Below are 15,661 nucleotides of genomic sequence, written 5' to 3'. Positions count from 1 at the left end.
ATGCACTTGTGGCAGGAGGAGAAAATTCGGAGTAAGAGTTTGTCTCGAAGCGTGATGGAGATGGGCCGTGAGGAGGGCACAGGACGGTGTCCGGGGGAGTTTTACCAGCACTGGGCTACAACTGGGGGCTCTCGGTGGGGCTGCAGGGTGCTGGCAGGGCTGCTGGCCTCCACAGCCTCTGTGGATCCCCAAAGTGCTACTGCTCGGCAGTCAGACAGACACCCAAAGCCTTCACACCTCTTAGAAGCAAGAAGTTTGGAGATCCCGTGCAATTAGTCGTGTTTTTATTTTTATTTGTTCTCCGCTTAATTTTGGTTAACACATGGATGTCTGGGGAAGCCACTTTCTTCTAACAGTCCTCAAGACTCACCCTCAGGAAGTTGGGTAGGCTTAAAATGAAGGGGAAAAAAATCAAAAAAAAGCAACTCTCTGGACCTCCTAATGACTAAACTCGTACACATTTGCATCGCGGGGGGAGCACGTTGGTCTCGCTTTCGGAGGCATTGCCAGGTACGTCAATGAAGCAGAGCAGCCGTGCAGCCATCCCCATCTCCTCCTGAAGGCACGGGGCAGCCAGAAGTACTGACTCAGAGAAGTTACTTAATGCCTTGTCTGTTTATGTGAAGCGGGAAGGCCAGTAGTTGCCTTTGTCTGTGCAGGACAGCGAGGAGGCAGAGGGCCTGGCCCCTTCTCCCCGCTTCTGCACGCCGCAGCCCTGCCCTGGTCCTCCTCGGAGGGAAGGAGCCGAGCTGTTTGCGTTCAGCGTTTGTTCTGCTTGGCAAATAACACCCAGAGAGAGCCTCCGAGATCCTGCCTGTATTTGCAAACAATGAGTTTGTGTTTTCTTTCTAATTGGAAGCTCCCAGAAAGGTGGGGAATGCGCAGAGTTGGTGCTTGCTCCTGCGAGGGGGCTGGACTTTTGCCATGCTGCTTCCTCGTGGCTCTGTGTTTTGCTTTTGAATTTATTTCTCTGTAGCAGAAAGGTACCACCAATACTCAGAGTGATCATTTTTCAACACTTTTTACCAAGTAAAGCCAGCAGAATAATGACAGTACTTTTCAGGGCAATCAGAGGAGATTGTTTTTCACCCTCCCCCCCCCCCCTTTTTTTTTTTTAAAATTTATACTTAGTTCTGCGGTACCCAGATTTCCTTCCTCCTCAGGTTGTTTTGCTTTCACTGGGTGTGAATCATCTACAAAACTCATGTGCTGTTACACGTTTCCTTCTTATCTCCTCTTTCTAGTTAGTTTTGCCTGCTCTTATAAGTGAAAGCCTCAGGTGGGAGAACAAGAACAAGGGGGGGGCGAAAAAATCGTTACTGGTTTCTCACTGGAAGCTCCCAAAGAATTACAGGCCGTGGGGCAGAGCATTTCTCTCCCATGACTGGCTGCAGCCCCCTGTCCCCCCTGTGAGCCTCAGGGTGGTGGGTTTTCCTCCCTGCACCGGCCATGGGGAGCAGCAGGCGGGATGAGCGAAAAGTAATGCAAAGCAAAAAAAAAAAAAAAAAATTAAAAAAAAATCCCAAACACCCCAAAAGCCAAAGCCCAAACCAACCCGGCCCCAAATGCTCTTTTCTCCATGAGCTCTAATCAGTACTCACATCGTACGTTTGTAAAAATGACTGCCTAACGGGTGAAAAAAATCCATTTCTCTGGCAGCATGCACTTAGTCTTAAATCAATCCAATGCAGTAGGGCTTTTTTTTTTTTTCCCCCTTCTGACTTTTCTATTTATTTACTTTATACGACAACAAACTTGCCGTTTCCTGGACCGCAGCGAGCAGCAAAGTGCTTTGCCTCCTCCTCTCCCCGCGCCGTGGGGTTATTGTGAGTAGGGTGTAAACGCAGCTTCGCTCTTGTGGGGTGTTTTTATATGCGTGTCTGCATAAAAATGGGATGTAATGATTTTGAGGATTAAAGGTATGGTCAGAAACTTTTTAATATGGTATGAAATACTTGCACTGAGCGCAGCCCTTTCGTGACCCTCCAAGACCTCCATACCGAACGTACAATAGCAATAAATCCTGGAGCAGATTAAGCAATTTCCCCATAGTAATGTGTCTATTGGAGTCTCAAATAACCCAGAGTAGCCTGAAACATTTGGATATTCCAGTCTGTATCCCTTCTGTATGTAGAAAGTTGATGGCAGGGCAGCATCCTGAACTTTGACTCCTTGTAAAAGTTTAAATTGCTGTCCTGCTGGGCTGAGTGAATGCTAATTACTCTGCCTCTCACAATACGTCCAGACTACTTATTTAAAAAAAAATCCCCGAAGACACTGCTTTTGCATGCCAAATATATTGCACTCAACAAAACGCACAAAATAGCAGGCCTGTTTGCATACAGCCAATGCAATTGCAAATTTGATATTTAGCAACCTTGAAGAATGATTGCAGTCCCGGGCTGCTCGTGTGAAAGCCCGCAGTGACGCCGAGCAGCGCTCGCCTCGGCATCGCCTGCAGCAGCAGCTGCAACGCACAAAAGCCGTGCGGGTTTCTCCTAGGGCCACGGAGCGTGTCCCCAAAACAAAGATTGTCTCAAGGCTAAGACTCCGGGCGTCTGAAATGAGCAGAGTTTCTTGCAGTCAATTAGGAGGGTTTTCTGGGCTCTTACCAGGGCAGACGTTAGTCAGAGGCACGCTCAAAATAAGGACAAAGCTGCAAAGCACAAAACAAGAGCCAGGAGGGCTGCGTGTCTTCTTGGAGGTGCTCAAAATCTTGGAGGCTCCCTAGATTGGGGTCTAATAATTATTAACAATTCTGTAATAACAATATTAATTACCAGGGAAGCTGAAGTTCACTCGTGATTGTTCGGTTCCTTTCAGCAGTCATTAAGCACAATTAGAAGTTGGGAGCTGATGAGCTCCTGGCAGCACTGCTCTGCCCGAGCCACTCGTTGCACTGCTGCTGCCCAGCCGAGCCCTGGGCCAGGGCGTGATGATTTGTGGAGTTTGTGCTGCAAACACAGCGAAAAGAAACAGCCCAAACCCATGGATGAGCCAGCTACGGGAGCTTTATGAGTGAGGATAGACGAGTCTCTGGGAAGTGAGGATTCAAATAAGTGTCGGCCCCTGACCCCCAGCTCTGCCTGTTTCTAGATCACTAGCGTGCAGCTCGCTGGAGCGCGGAGCTGAGAGCAACCCCAGAAGCTGTTTGTTGGCAGCTCCGGCTTTGCACCAGACCAAAAGAAAAGCTTCCAGTTTTTCTGAGCTTTGGTAGGAAGAGCGGGCGTTGCGGTCGTGATTATTTTGTCAGGGACCTTGAATCAACTAGAAAGGGGTGCTATGTTGTTGGCTTTTTTTTCTCCCCATATGCAGGGAGCAAACTTGTTTTCAGCCAGAAGGAGTCTGCACTGCATGACGATGACAGTCAGGGTTTGGTGGCTGATCAGGAACACTGACCAGCTTTGGGGAGGAACCCACGATACCTACTTTAACTAGAAGATGGTCACATCAGCACTGGCCCTTCCCAAGGAGAGGTCCACCTCTAGGAACTGAAACAGCCTCCAGGCAGTCAGTGGGAGTGCCTCCTGCCCGTTGCATCTAGCCTGAAACGTCTTGCAGGGAGCCTGGTAGCCCAGTGTCACTCCTCTGGAAGGGGCATTTCTCCCCATGCTCAGGAGCAGTGCCCAAGGAACGAGCTGATGCTGATGCAGCTGATGGTGGAGGTGTGGTGAGAGCACAGCTGGGATGTGTTGGGTGGCCGTGGTGTTCGTGTGACTGGGCTCAGCAAACCTCAACTGCTTTAGCAAAGTCCTGCTGCCTTGTGAAGACAGCCTCAGAAATGTGCTAACTGCAGGGACCCAGCTGCTAGGAGCTCCCAGGCTGGACGGGGTGATGCTGTGGTCCCCTTGAAGATGGTCACCAGCTCCTCTCATGGTTTGGAGCAGCCAAGACCTCACCGTGACCATGCACGGGGGTGAGTGTGCTGATGGCACTGGGCTAAAGGGATAGTGTGGAAATAGGTTAAGGCAAAGACATCCCTAACGTGCTACCCACCAACTGCTTTTATGTAAGGTACATCTTCGAGGGAGTGCAAATAATTAACTGGGGAAAGCGGGGGAAAAAAAAAGGGAATTTCATGATATTTCAGACTCATAAAAAGTGTCACCAAATCAACAAACAGAGTATTCATTAGGAAAAATGTGCTTAATTTCAGACCAGGGATGTGGAAGTGCCATGAGAGTTGTTCTTAGAGAATTTTAGCCCAATCAGAAGAGAGAAGAGACCACAATTATTATGGGAGCCTGTTCTTCTGAGAATGCCAACCCAGTTTTGCAGACCCAGGAGGTCTGAGCAATCTCGAATAAGGTCTGGCTGAGCAACGATTCTTCCCGTTGCCGTCTGCACTGAGTGAGACAGGAGTTTCTCGTTGCTGTTTCAAACTCGGCCGTAATGTTTAACCTTTGAGACTCTCCCGAACAGAAAGGCAGGGGAGTAGCATGATGGTGAGGGCTAGCTGTGTTGATGAGAGTCTCACCTGCAGGTAAAGCTTGACTTCAGTAAGCTGGCTGAGTTAGGGAAGCAGGTTTCACAGGGGGCAGGGTTGGAGAGCATTATGCACCAAAACTCTTGGCGATGCTCAGGCCATGATGGCTGATCTCAGAGGTGCACAGAGCCTTCAGGACATGATGCTTGGAACCACAATGGAGACATCAGACCATGGGCCCCAGCTCCAGCTTGGCAGAGCTCACAGGAGGTCACACAGAGCTTGCCATGCCGAATGCTCCTTGTGTGCCTTGCCCTCGCCGGGTGGGTGTGAGAGGATGCGCCTGCGTCCTGCCCTGCTGGTGCATCGCCGTGCACCGGGGCTGGCACGGTACCGAACCCAGCTCCTGAGAGTGGTGCTGGAATGAACAACTCGGTGTTCCAGATTACTCCCTGGATTTATTACCTTCTGGGAAAAAAGTTATTTCTAGAGCCTCTGCCAACTCTGTTTCTAGTAAATGAGAATATACCAGGTCTGGGACTTAGGATGCTTTATGAAGGGGGGGGGGGGGAAAGATGAAGGAAAAATGATTTTGATCTGAGACAGAAAATCAGACAAAGGATTACCCATGTTGTTTGAACAGACAGTGCATAAACATTACTTTATATTAGAAGGAACAGAGACTTGCAACATCCAGGAAACTACTTTATTCACAAAATAAAACTAGGCCCATTTCTGCTTATTCAAATACCACCCACAACTTTCTGGGGAAAGATCATATGCAGAGCGTATTTGGAAACATTATTAGGAATGCATAAAGTACAGTATTAGTCAATTTTATATGCTCAGTTGCATGAAATCTGTGTGTTTAAAAAATATAATAATTTGCATTTCATGGCTTTTGATAACCTCAGGAGTGCACTTGAAATTCAGCACATGCCCACAGCACCTCCCAGCTCACCCCATTTTTAACTGAAGACCAATGGTTTCTATTAAGGGATCAGGCAGGGACTCTGACAAGCCAGTCAATAACTATGTGAGGTTACTTCATTAATGCTATAATGGCTGATAGAGTGAGAGGCAAAAAACAGGTTCCTGACAGCAGCAAATGAAAATGATAGAGATTCCTGAAGCAACGCGCCTTTCCTTTGTCATTGTCTTTTGCTTGGCTTATTCAAAATGTGGCATTTATGTATTCAGCCTTGATGAATGTTGCAGGCTTTAAGTACTTTTTCCATCTCTAATGCAGTGCCGATTGCACATTGTTCTTTCTTTCTCTCCCTCTCTCTCTCTTTTTTTTTTTTTTTTTTTTTTTTCCTATAACCTCTGCTGTCAAGGCGTTGCGGGCTGAAGGGTTGCAGGCACCGGCTAAATAGCTTTTTTGCTGTAAACGGTGAGGGTGACGGGACGATGCATCATGAGCGCTGGCGGGGTCAGGCAGCGAGTGGGTGGTGGAGGCGGGAGCCGCAGCGAGGTGCTGCCGGAGCCCCGGGCCTGGGCACAGCCGAGAGCCGGGTCTTCGGGCAAGAAAAGCAGGGGCCAGCACCCTGGGTGCGACTGGGTGGGCAGGCGGTGCTTTAGGAAGGGTGTTGCACCGTGGTGTCCCTCTGGAGCAGCTCCTGGGCTTCCCCAGGGCAATCGAGGGCTCCTTCCCCGTCCCAGAGCTGCTGGGGTGCGGCCCGAGGGGCATCGGGGGCATCGTGCCTTGCTGCGGGGGGTGTGAGCATCAGGGGAATGGGGCTGGGTAACTCAGCTGCTTTCAACATTTTTAAGTATTGCATATAAACGCCCATGTTACACTTGGAAGCACGGTATTCTTACAGTTTGCTTTCACTCTTTTGTTTTGTTTCATTTAACTGTTTACGGCACCGCGTGCCCCGTGCTATTATTTTTGGGTGCAGGTTCTTCCTGAGATCTTCCTTTTCGTTAGCACAGGCAGAGCGGGGCGCCGAGGCGAGGCCCCTGCAGAACCCGGCACCTTTGCATTAGTGCTGTGGAAAAAAGCCCCCGATGGAGCAGTAGCCAGCCTTTTAAAAGGCGATGCTAAAGGTGAGACACGTTTCATCAAACTCGTCAAAGTCGCCATATGACGAGTTACAAAAATATTTCTTGTTTATTGTTCCGTTCTCGTATTTATTCCAGATACCTCAGCCATATGTTGAGTGGTTTTGATTAAAAACAATCTATTCCTTTCACAGCGTGTTTGTGAGACCTGGTAGATACCTGCCTGTCCTCTGCTTCTCCACGCAAAGGCAATCCTTTGCTTGCCTAAAACCAGCTTGTTTAAAGCCAGCTCCTGTCGAGGTGGTCGCCGAGGCTTCATTCAGCGCGGCGCTCAGGCATGCGCCTGCTTTTAAATAGTCCCCCAGCAGCCACACTGCCCAGGCAGTACTCAGCACATGCCTGACTGTCTGCTGACTCGAGCCTAAATATCCAAATAATTAGATTAATTTGTGGCCTGATAGTGGAAGACTTTTGGCTGAGGAAATGAGAAGGCAGAAGTATGTAAAGCAGCTGCAGATGTGTATTTTCCAGCAAACTTGGACAGGGCGAAGCAGAGTGTTGGTCCTGGCTGTGTCGCTACGCCCGAGTGCTGAAGGGCTTTGAGCTTCTTTAAGGAGTAGCTTGGGTATGAACCAAAGCTCAGTTTTAAGTCAGAAGCAGAGAAGCTTGGAACTTGCTTTTATTTTTTTTTTCCCCTGGTTATTATTTTATAAGGCACTGGGAACGTGGGGATTTTCCCATGCTTAGCCTTTAATGACACGAGAGCCAAGCATGCTGTGGCTACTGGTGTAAGCCCAGAGGAGAGATCTGCACTGGCACAGTGCCCTGGGGACTGGGGCTGCCGAGGGATCCCCACAGCGCGGAGGGATCCCCACAGCCCTGCCTTCTCCAGCGCATCCCCTGCAGGTGCTGCCCCGAGGACCCTGCTCAGCACGGGAAGGGGCTCGGGTCCCTGGGCACCTCCAGCACCCCGAGATAAACTCTGCTGCCCAGTTCGTGCCCAGGGGTTGCTCAGAGGAGGGGGAGTTGTGCAAACACTGATGGCACACCGAGACACAGCCCCTTGGGGAGGCTCCAGGAGGTGCAATTTGCGCCTCTTTGCAGAGGTGTGAATGGAGTGAGGGAGCAGCCAGGCTGGGGTTCACCGATGGGAAACCACCAGGCAGGCAGGGGAAAGGGGCAGTCGTTTTGCCCTCAGGCTCCAATGTACTGTCTTCATCCAAAGGCCATTTTTGGGCCCTAAAAAATCTGGGCAGTGGGTTTATGGGGGGCTGGGAGAGGAGGCAGCCCCGGGTGAGGAGCCACACGTCTCTGCCTTCCCTCTTTTTAAAATTTCAGAAGGACTCTGGATGTAAAATCATGTCATGTCAAATGGAAGCAAAGATCTGAAACTATTAATATATTAATATAGCAGGATTTTATGTGCAGGTCTGGGCATTGCTGGAATCCTTTTTTTTTTTTTTTTTTTTCCCTTCAGAATTGCTCAGGAATACCTGGAACATGTTTTCTTCTGCATTTCACAGGAGACATTGCACCTATTTTACCTGCCCGCACTTACAGAATACTCTGAGCACAAAGGAGGGCATTTAATGAACTTAATGAATCAATCAATTAAGGAAAATTTCATATGCTTTCCATGATCTGCTTGCTAATTCAAGGCCAAAGTCTATTCAGCCCAGCCCAGTAGTCCCTAGCAGATATAATATTGAAATATATCAATTGTTATGTGTGGTATATTTTAAAAAAGATATATTAATCAAAGGGCATTAATGCACGTATTACACAAAGATAGGGACAAGTAAATGCTTTCATGGCAATGATATAATATAAGCATTTTAAGAATCTTCTGCAAATTAATCTGCGTTCAGTCATTTTCTCTTTTAAACAAAAGTTAGACAAATTATTGCTAGCAAACAAAAATCTATTTTAGACAAACACAATATGTCGTGAAAGATCCAGTTTGTCATGCCAATAGTCTCATTGGCTGTGATTTGTATATTAAAAAGATTTTAATTGCCCAGGTAAGTGCCTGCACCTGCTAAGACATTGAATATTAGAGCACTTTATTCTAATCTCTTATAATATAGGGCACACTTCACCCATAAAATTATTCTCTACACAATTATAGCTCGGTTTTGCTGAGGTAGAAAGTGCAACTTAACAGTTTGGTTTTACTCATTATTATTAAAATCATGCAAATTAGGATCATTAGGTAGCAGTTGTGTAGTTAACTACTCGGTGGCCTGGTCATTGCTTTTCCTTTCTTTCCCTGCAAGGAATGGTGGGGAAGGAAACGTGTCAGCTGCCCGGGTGAGAGCGGGGTCCTGGAGCACTGCGCCACCTGCGAGGGCAGCGTTAGCTGTGGTGGCATCTCCTGGAGCTCAGATTCGCCCATGGGTTCGTGCCTTTGCTTGTTGCATGCCTGGCTCGGCGTGGTTATGGAGATGGGCTTCAGAAATGTTCTTTCCCCTGTTTGGTCCTTGGAGGTGAGTGTCCCCGCCGTGGTCCATCAGCAGAGCCCTGCGGCACGGCCGGTGTTTCCACCAGTGGATGATCCCAGTTTTTCAGCACAGCACTGCTTTGAGACCTGGGGAGGTGATAACCCAATGAGAAGGAGGCTGTGGCAGCACACAGCTCCCTTCCAAGGCCGAGATGATTTTCTCCTGATTCCACCTGGGAGCACATCTCAATTCAAAGGGCTTCCTTCCAAAGGAGACTGCAGCGAGCTGGTAGCCTTCTCCTCCCCTTGGAGGCTGAACACATGGCACTCGAGGGCACCAGCGTGCCCTGTCCTACCCAAAGAGTTGCTGAAAAACGTGTCCAAAGAGTACCTGGGAGTTGAGTGTGTTGCACTGCTTGTGGCAGCTTGACTGCAACCTCAGTGCAAACACGCTGCCGTCCCTAATTGTGTTTTTCTTTTCAAATTGAAGTCTTTGTTGCCTATTGTTGCTGTTCCCTGCGTGGTGTGAAGTGCTTGAGCTAGGCAGTTCGGCTGAGTGCTGAGAACCTCCGCTCTTCCACTTCATGGCTTTTTGAGCATTTATACTTCAAAATTTAAATGCACGTTGAAGCAAATGTGTATATTGAAATGTTTTGGGCAGAAGGAGGTTTCTTGAATGAGTGCCCCTGAGGAAACTTTTGCCCTTCAGACCTCCTCCCTCAAACGCTTCCCTCAGACATCCCTGACCTGTTCTCCAAAGGGAGCAGGACATCAGGCAGCTGCATGGGATGTCAGGGAGCAGTGGCAGAGGCAGTGACACCTTTCCCAGGAGGAACAGATTTTTTTGGAGGCACCATCGTGGCACCAGGGTGTAGCACAGCTCTCTATCACATATGGCTAAAAGCTGCAGTCAGGAGCTTGCAGCCTCTTATGACCCTTGAGCTGCGATAAAGTGTGGGTTAAACAAAAACTATCAGCTCTACAGCATATAATGAAGGACATGAAGCTAGTTTGCTGTAAACCAACCTCCATATGGCAGAGCCATGCCTAAATCTAACCATGGGGTCATTTAGGGATGCCTAGGGTTTGTTTTGAGCACTGAATTATGAGCTTTGAGTCGCACCCAGTTGCCCTGAGGGTTGTTACACATCCTTACACACACACACACACAACTGATGATATCTCATTTGAGGAACAGCGCCGTATTTCCTATCTGACTTCTGCATCTTTACAATTACCCTGTTTGTTCCTGTGCTGCTCAGTGTCCCGTTTTCTCCATTCAGAAGTCCCTAAAGCTACTTGGGAGTTTCTGGAAATGGAGTTACATGTAATACCGCCATCAGGGTTGTGCGAGCTGCTTGCTTTTCTCATACATCATCTTTTCTATTTAACTGGGAAATTTGTGATTTCAAATTGTAGTTTTGTTCTGAATTGGAACAAAAGCACAAAGTTGAAATTGCCTGTGAAAAACACGTTTCTAGGACATGCTATTTTGAATTAGTCAAAATGTTCTAGTTCAATAAATCAAAAGGTTTCATTCCAATTATGTGTTTCTTTTCTTTTATAATTAGGGATATAATGTAAAGTAACAGTTCAGAGCAACTTTTTCTTTTGCAATGAATAATTGACTCGCTCTGTTCCAATGAAGTTTAACTTTGGAGTTTATTCTCACCAAAACACTGTGGTTCCATTTGGCTCTGAATGAAATGCTGTCAAAATGTGCTTGCTCCCCGCACCAAGGCCTGCTCTGACAAAACGGGAGGTCCTGCTGGAGAATGCTTTACCCCAGCTGCTTTCACCAGCTCTTGCCCAAACCCCAAGGTCTCTAAATAAAATAATAGTATTCATTGCTCTCCCCCGTGATTCCCTTATTGAAAGGATCCCGCACAGCCGAAGGGGAGTAATGCAGATAGTTTCTGTAGTTCTTTATTGCAGCTACGAGATACAACACGAGTGGTCTGCGCTGCAGGTCGCCGCTCCGATCAGGCACTGGAGGAACTCCAGAGCCTGCGGTGGGGTTGCTCCAGGAGTGGAGCTGCTTTCATCCAGGTGGGTTTCTCTGGATATCACGAGGTAACTGCATGGCCAAGGTTTTATCATTCTTGCAGGCAGCTCATGCGGGTCCTGACGCATGATGCTGTAATTATCAGAGTGATTTGTTGTATTTCGTCATACGAGGAGGAGGAAATAGTTGTTCTCCTTAGCTATGTATTTTCTAAATGTTTTCTTCTGTGGATTGCCTGTAAATTTAGTAAAAGACACAAGAAGATATTTTTCTAGCTAGCATTTTCACAAGGAAAAGCAAAATATCCCAACTCTGGAATTGCCCGTGCTGTGGGAAAATGCCCTTCCAAATGTCCTTGCTGACCACTTACCATTCAGCTCCTCAGATGTAGACATGCTGGTGCTCAGTGCGTGGTGGGTGCATGTAGGGGAGAGGAAGACCAGAACACTTGGGGTTGTGTGCAATACCCAAAGTTGGCCGTAGCTGCTCCTTTGTAAGCCAAAGAAGAGGGGTGGCACAGCTCAGGCACCTGCGGCTGCCTGGGGCTGCCCCTGAGCACAGCCCTGCCACTGCAGGAGCAAAACATTGCTAAGGCAAGGCTCAGGGGTCTTGAAGCAGCCGTAAAAGTAAAGGACCTGAAATTAGGAGTAAACGTACCTCTTCAGCCAGCTGCTTGCCAAAGCAGTGAAATCCATCCTTAGCAGATCTGGCTTGTTAACTTGCTTAGGAGCAGGGTTAAAGACGTTTCTGGTAAGGAATTTGGATAGACAAGAAAAGCTGCTGGGGTATGTGTAAGAGGATTTATTTGGGATATTTTAAGTGGAAAGAGTAATGGGATGAAACTGAGCAAAGGAAAACTTAGAGTGATGCCATGGAAAAAACCACGGTCTAGTGATCTGTGGAGTGGTCTCCCAGGAGATGGAGGGAAGACACGCCAGGCTGGCCAGCGAAAACCGAGGTGGGAACAGGCTGAAACGGAAATATTTTAGTTGTCAGCAGGACGAATGAGGTGTCCTACGGGATTTTTGGAGTGATTCAAAGAGTGTTTGTATTCATGTTTTGTTTTGTAATTGACCAAAACATATACAGCAGAGTCTCGCAGGGCCGTGCTGAGCCAAAACTCTTGTTGAAGTCAAATGAAGAAGAACTTCAGAGTCTGGCCTGCTGGAAAATGTCCACAGGTGAAATTGTAGGAGGTATGAAACACAAGAAATTCCCTCCAAAATGCTCATTTTGCTGTACATCCTCCCTACAGGGGACATGTGTGTAATTAGCAATTGCTTCCAGTAAATGGCTCTCTGATCATGACGACAATCCAATTTGAAGGAAATTATTGTAAAAACACAATTTATGGATGGGCCCTTACACTAACAAGCGCCTCGCCTGTGCAACGCCTCCGCTTGCAACTGAACGTTTGCCAGCCCTCGTATAAACCACTCGCTTTATGGCTTGCCTGCCACGGGCATCCTACAGCATGGGGTGGGGGAAAGAAATCCCCTTTTGGAGGTGCCTGATCTTTCCCACCATGACATTTGATGCTTAACGGGCACCGCGGCAATGCACGAGGTCTAGCTCTGTATTGGCTTTGAAGGATACAACCCATGAAGAAGCCTCTTTAAAAAGGCTCTCTTTTATTTATTATTTTAAGGCACTTAGAGTAATATCGTCTCTTGATGTGCTGCTGATGTAAAGTCCTTATTGTTAGATGTCCCATGGGGGAAATCCCTTTTCCTTCTCACCAGCTGGAGCATCTGGGCTTGGCATAACTAAGGAACGAAATCCTTCTCCCGTTTACTCCATTCTTCAGACTTGAGTTTGTTTTTAGTTCTCCACAAAGTCTCTCCCATACCCCTGTGCTGCAATGGATGAGCAAAGGCTCCTTGACCTGGTTGTCTCCTCTTGTCCCACATGTCACCGGGGTTCCCATCCTTGTCCACCCCACAGAGCCTCTGGGTCCTGCTCTTTCCAAGGCCCTCCGTTGTTGCACCAACAGCACACACAACACACAGCAGCAGCCTAATGCTCTTAAAATGCTGGCACAGGGGAGTTTCGACCACCCTGGCATTGAATTTTAGCCCCCAACAGAGCTGGAAGTGCCCTGTCTCCGAGTGTCCAGAGGGAGGAGACTATACTGAAAGTTTGTGCTTTTTTATTGCTATTATTACATTATTTTTTAAAAAACAAGATTGTTATCCTGCGACCACTTCCATACCTTGTGAATCAAATCTGCAAACACAACAGCTCCTCACTGTACAGGACGTTTCCCTTTCGGTTTGTTTTCTAAATCATAAATATTACAAATTCTAGAGAAATTCTATAAACGAATGGGTTCATCTCTGAACTCATCAGGACAATGCTATGTTTATATAAACTGCTACTTGTGATGATGGGGTATATGGCATTTTTTATTGCAAGCAGAGGACATATTATTCAAATAAACGTAGGGAAAATAAAATGAGCTCGATAAAATTGGGATGCCCCTAGCAATCAGAGTTTCGCTTTAAAATAACAATAATAATTGAAGCTCCATTCCGCTCGTCTGAAGCGCAATCAGCGGCGCCGAGCTCCATTTGCTGCCGCGGGCCCTTTCCTGCACCGAGGTGCTTCCCTGCCCGCACGGCAGGGGTGGGCGCTGACCTCCGCAGTCGTCGTTTGCTCTCAGGGTCTTGGCGAGCCCCCTTCCCAAATGGGTGCCGAAACCACCGCCACTTCACTTCCCCATTGGGACCAAGCGTGCAAGAGGTGCATACAGGAGCCATTCGCCTGGGGTTCAAAGTCGCGAGTGAATTACAGTCAGAAGTTTGTTATTTTGAGCAAGCAGTGTGCTGGTGGTGGGCACGGAGTTACCCCCGACCACACCAGCAGGCTCGAGTGTCTCCATCACGCTGGGTCCCCGGGGTCGTCGCCTCCCAACTTCGCTTTCCGACCTCGGCATTTTTACCCAGAGCAACCACACACGCATTTATCAGGCGACTTTATGAACAGTGAAGGTTTATTACGTTGCACTTAAACCTCATTTAACCTTTTCTCTGCGAGCAATACTTTAAAGTAGGATTGTGAGAGTTTGCAAAATCCTGGCGAGCCGCTTCCCGAGTGGGCTGTGTACCAGCTGCCCCATCCCCTCCCAAGAAAATGTAGGTGCAAAACTCACATTCACTGCCCTAATTTTTCTGCCACGAGGCAAAATATTGCAGCCTGGAAATTATTTATGGGAAGAGGTAACTTTTTATATACGCATATAATTCTAAATAATCTCTGGCTTAAAAATTTATGCATCTCCCTCTTGCTCGGTGGCAGCCACAGCCCCGGCACCCCTGAGCAGAGGTGGCCTTGGGGGAGTCCTCAGGCCCAGAGACCTCGTGCGAGCTGTCACGCTGCTCAAAAAGCTCTTCTCCTGGAGGGGAAGCCGAGAAATAGAAACCTGGAGGTGAATAGCACGGAAAGCTTCCAGGCAGGAGCAGTCTCCCAGGGGAGCTGATGCAAATCCCGCCACTTGGGATGCTAAAAGCTTGAGTGAACGAAACTCCAACCTAAAGGTAGCAGGGAGCATCTTTCACCAGCAAGGAAGGGACTTAGGAGACTCCAGAGTTACACCGTGTGTAACCTCAGTGATTTCCCTTTATGTCCTGGGTTGGCCCCTAGCATATACATTGTTTGTGTTGCTTGGGAATGGAAAAACATGATCAAAAAGATGTAAGATGTGACCGAGAACAGTCACTGAAATTAAGCAAATCGTAACTGTGACCGAGCAAAAAACTCATCCTTGGTTTCTGCAGAGACAGGAAAAAAAAAAAAAAAAGAGGAAAAAGAAACCAAAAAAGTGATGATCTATAAATTTGCACGATGCCAAGGCGGGTTACAAACTCCAGACTCCACCGTGTGCACCCACATCGTTTCATTGTACTGCTGAGTTAGGCGGCTGTTGATGGGATTGGTGCCTCTGGTGCATTGCTTCTAAGTCAGGTAAAGAAAAGGAGCTTTTGGTTAGATTTTGCTTTGACTAAATTGACTATTTTTTTTTTTTTTAATTCTGTATTTTGTAATTAGATTTTGTTTTGTTTAAAGGTTCAGGTTAAAAAATTATGTCATTTTGCTGACTTAATATTTTAAGCCAATATGTTTCTCTTCCTTCCAAAGCACCCCAAATGCTTTGCAACCTTTGCAGTAAATGCAGTAATTAGTAGTGGCCACAGGAAGAAGAAGGAAAAGATCTGTTACTGGGTCTGCTGGTGTAGTTTTCCATCAGCTCCAGGCTTTCCCTGCCAGGGAATATCCTGGTACCCAAGCTGGATCACAGCTTTCAGTGTCTTGTGCCTGATGTTCCCTCAGCTTTCTTGAAAACCTCTCATAAAAGCTCGTAAACACAAAGCGTCCTCAGCAGAGGCAATGAAGACATCTCTCCTTAGAAAGCCTTCGCCTTTGCTGGATGCAGCCAGAAATAAGTACTTTTATAAAGGTCTTCCGAGGTGGTGCCAAGTGTTAGCAGAGGTTGATATCGATGGTTTTCTACAGCTCGGGGAAGGAGCAGAGGAGTTGTAGAAATGGCTGTGTTTGAGGTAGCTGGGCCAGAGTGCTGCTTGCGAGACAACCTGACTATTAAATCAATAATTTACCTAGTGGTACTGCTGCACTGGGTTGAGTCTTCCCAAGTCAACTTGGAGGTAAGCAAGAATGTGCCATAACAGCGTGTTTTTGAACCGCAGCATAGAGACTTAATTGATTTACTCTTTATTCTTTTCAAAAGACAGCTGAATGTCAAAGGTCTTTCTTTTGTGAAGTACTGGAA

The 15,661-nt window shown here is 47.5% G+C and overlaps 1 protein-coding gene across 19 annotated transcripts in view; it reads left to right on the top strand.

Moving 5' to 3' along the window:
* Window positions 1-15,661, top strand: part of LOC137853213 (uncharacterized) — a 224,386-nt gene that overhangs the window by 103,341 nt on the left and 105,384 nt on the right. For 3 of the 19 annotated variants that reach the window (XM_068675332.1, XM_068675333.1, XM_068675335.1), the window contains exon 1: window positions 3,739-3,916. The exons of the other annotated variants lie outside the window; for them this stretch is intronic. In XM_068675332.1, coding sequence (XP_068531433.1) covers window positions 3,855-3,916 — 62 coding nt within the window. In that variant the 5' untranslated portion in view covers window positions 3,739-3,854. Of the gene's footprint in view, window positions 1-3,738; window positions 3,917-15,661 lie in introns of those variants that run through there. 19 annotated transcript variants of the gene reach the window in all.

Source organism: Anas acuta, chromosome 3, assembly GCF_963932015.1.
Source record: "Anas acuta chromosome 3, bAnaAcu1.1, whole genome shotgun sequence".
NCBI lineage: Eukaryota > Metazoa > Chordata > Aves > Anseriformes > Anatidae > Anas > Anas acuta.
This window is presented reverse-complemented; position numbering and strand designations above follow the sequence as displayed.